The sequence below is a fragment of the Plectropomus leopardus genome, unplaced genomic scaffold, assembly GCF_008729295.1.
Source record: "Plectropomus leopardus isolate mb unplaced genomic scaffold, YSFRI_Pleo_2.0 unplaced_scaffold28687, whole genome shotgun sequence".
NCBI lineage: Eukaryota > Metazoa > Chordata > Actinopteri > Perciformes > Serranidae > Plectropomus > Plectropomus leopardus.
This window is the reverse complement of record NW_024631253.1, coordinates 1-3,212: the sequence shown is the minus strand read 5'-3', so window position 1 is coordinate 3,212 and position 3,212 is coordinate 1. Positions and strand designations below refer to the sequence as shown.

General features: G+C 40.4%; 1 protein-coding gene across 1 annotated transcript; it reads left to right on the top strand.

Annotated features, from left to right (window-relative positions):
• Nucleotides 1–1,137: 1,137 nt before the first annotated feature.
• On the top strand, nt 1,138–2,733 carry LOC121938168 (flotillin-2-like; the record flags this gene model as incomplete). Its single annotated transcript, XM_042481447.1, has 3 exons — nt 1,138–1,228; nt 1,683–1,806; nt 2,615–2,733. Coding segments are annotated over 3 exons (334 nt in total), but the record flags the coding sequence as incomplete, so codon positions are not given.
• Nucleotides 2,734–3,212: the final 479 nt, after the last annotated feature.

Below are 3,212 nucleotides of genomic sequence, written 5' to 3'. Positions count from 1 at the left end.
TTTGCTTTTTGGTTGTTTGTTTTTTTACCCTTTATACCCTCTTTTCTTTGTTATGGTAAATTCTTGTAACAAACTCTTCCTTTGTGTTTTAAAGAAATCAACATCATTGCTCAGGTTTCAAAGGGTTAAACTGGCCTTGCCCCTGCTACATTTCATAAGTTCAATTTTTAATGTTACCTTGAAATGGAGTTTTAGTAGCTTCTTGACATGCTTTTGTACCAGCGAGTGCTACAGATAAGTGGATTATAGTTTTGGAAATCATAGGGATAAAGTGGCTGAGGTTTTTAAACAGACCACACTGATTCAAGCTTTTGTTGTTCTGGATATCCACAGGGAAATCAGTCCCATTATCTGCAGGCGGCCTGTAAGCAAGTGGAGGTTAAAAGCCGTATAGCATATTCTATCTGCTGTCACACACAGTGTTGCTGTTTTCAGTGTTACCAGGTTCAAAGGTCTCTTTCCAGTGTGTATATTAACACTTTTTCTAAGATGAGTTATGTGAACCATCCTCTTAAATGTGTCACAAGACAGGTGCATTTCTCGGGTTAATTTTTTGCAGCAGTTGTTGTTTGCTGTATGAGGATATGAAAGATTTTATCGCAGCAATTTTATATTACGCAGCACTGTTTAACAGTCCTGACGCATGTCACAGTGGAGACTGTGAAATACTCCATTATGCCATTTCTTGATAAAAGCTCAGTGGTGATGTCCAGTACTTGCATTCATGCAGTCGTGGTTAATTGGCAGCAAAACAGCAGATTAATAAAGCACATCTGTGTGTGGATGTTGGTTTCATACCTTATTTTGCATCCAAGTTCCCCTCACTTCCATCCTTTCCTTGCATGGTAGCCGTCCCACCGAGGATGCATGGAGAGACCACGCAGCAACCTCAGACACTGAAAAATGAAGCCAATGCGGAAGTGTCAAAAACTGCAGTCCTTTGAGGCTGTTACTATTATTTTGTGATGTAACTATGCAGCGTCAGAAAAAAAGATCTATAAAATCCTACCTTTTACGTCATAGCACTATTAAGACTTACGATTGACTGATGGAGATAATGTCTGCACAAATATGCTTTTATCATGTTATGTTCTTCTCTTCACGGCCCCAAAAATGTGCTTTTGTTCTGTGCTGTAGGATAACTCTGGAGATCATGACTCTGCAGCCCCGATGTGAGGATGTGGAGACGGCAGAGGGGGTCGCCATCACTGTCACAGGGGTGGCTCAGGTACGACTGCATCCCAGTGTTTGACTTCATCCGTTATCACGAGGCCTGTGTGTTGAAACTCGATACTTTTGTGCTTCCTGAAATGTGTCTTTAGTGCAGAATATTAACAACTGTCACCCCTTATCTTGTTTGTATTTTTCTTTGATTACCTTTCTGAGAGCTGGTGTCTAGGTTCCATACCCTCAGAACACCAATAAGTGACTTTTTTTTTTTTTTTTAAACCTCTAAATTGTAAGTTTCATCACAAAACTTCTCCACATAGTTCATCATGTCTCAGCTGAAAATGTTTCTAAAATCAAAAAAGCAAAACGGTCCCTTTTACTGATGCATGTAATTATTGCTTCAATGTTTTAACTCGGCTCTAGATAATAAAGCTCACACATCACACACTCTGGGTCTGGCTGTTGAGTTTGGTCGGTCACCAGATGAACTGACCTCCCTGTGTTTCCTTCAGATCAAAGTCATGACGGAGCAGGACCTGCTGGCCGTAGCTTGTGAGCAGTTTCTGGGTAAATCAGTCATGGGAATCAAAGCTGTGGTTCTACAGACTTTGGAAGGACATCTGCGCTCCATTTTAGGTATGGACATTTGTTCCGTTTGAACCGTTGTGTTTGTTCAAATTAGGACACATGAGTACATTTTCTTTTTTTTTTTAAAGATTATTTTTTGGCATTTTAGCCTTTTTTAGATAGGACAGACCAATAGCGTGAAAGGGGGAGAAAGAGAGGGGATGACATGCAACAAAGGGAGCAGCAGGAGTCGAACCCACTGCCACTCCACTCAGCCACCAACACCCCATGAGTTCATTTTCTGACATGCCTGTGCTTATAATTTCTGGTTTTGGGCTCCAACTAACATTTATTTTCATTTTTAATCAATCTGCCGGTATTTTATTGATTTGTTGTTATAGATAGTAAAAAATGTCCAAGGTGACATCCTCAAATTTCTTATTTTGTTTGACCAACAGTCTAAAATCAAAAGATATTCAACTTACGGGTATATAAAAGAGAGAAAAAAAGCTAATACAAGCAATGAAGAGGCTGGAATCTTTCAGCTAAAAAATGACAATTATTATTCATTCAAGAAAAACAAATTGCAGACTGAAGAATTTATTAAACAAGAAATTGTCTTAAATCTAGATTGATTTTTGGCAGCGGTGCAGTATTTGTCATGCATATTGTTAAAACCTAACAACTCTTTGATGTTTGTTTAGTTAAAGGATTACATGCATTTGAAAACTCTGCTGCTCTCTTTTTTTACATAAACCAAATCAATCTTGATCAGATATAAGAATGCACAAGACTGCTGCTAGTCTGTGGCATTTTAAACTGCAATGTGCACATGGACATGTGGTATGGAGATACTGACAATGTCTCTCTTCTGCAGGAACCCTGACTGTAGAGCAAATCTATCAGGACAGGGACCAGTTTGCTAAACTGGTGAGAGAGGTAGCAGCTCCTGATGTCGGCAGGATGGGAATCGAGATTCTCAGCTTTACCATTAAGGTGAGTTGATGGTGCTGTGAGAGGCTACAGCAACGATATCTAATGCTCTAAGAGTGACCAGAACACCTTAAGAAAGTGCTGGTGTAGCTACTGACTGACAGCTGACTCAAATAATACAGTTCAGCGTGGATTTTGGCTTGAAATTTGCACCAATATGAAAAGAAAAGAGCATGAATGAAATAGATCTGCAGCCTCAATCTGAGAACAGACCAGTACACAACTTGCCTGCTCAGCTGGAGTGAGAATCCTCGCTCCTCATCTCAGAGCTCTTCGTCTCAGTGCTCCTCGTTTGTTCTGTGACACATTTAATGATCGAAACGTCCTCAATGATGGTGAACCTTGTCCATTTTCTGGGTCAGCTGGAGGACGGAGGGATGAGGAAGCTGGCTGAAGTTTTCTCTTAAAGTAGGGCTTGTTTATGGGTTGCACTGAGACACAGAGGAGCATTCTGCACAGCTGCTACGGAGGAAAGCTTGCAC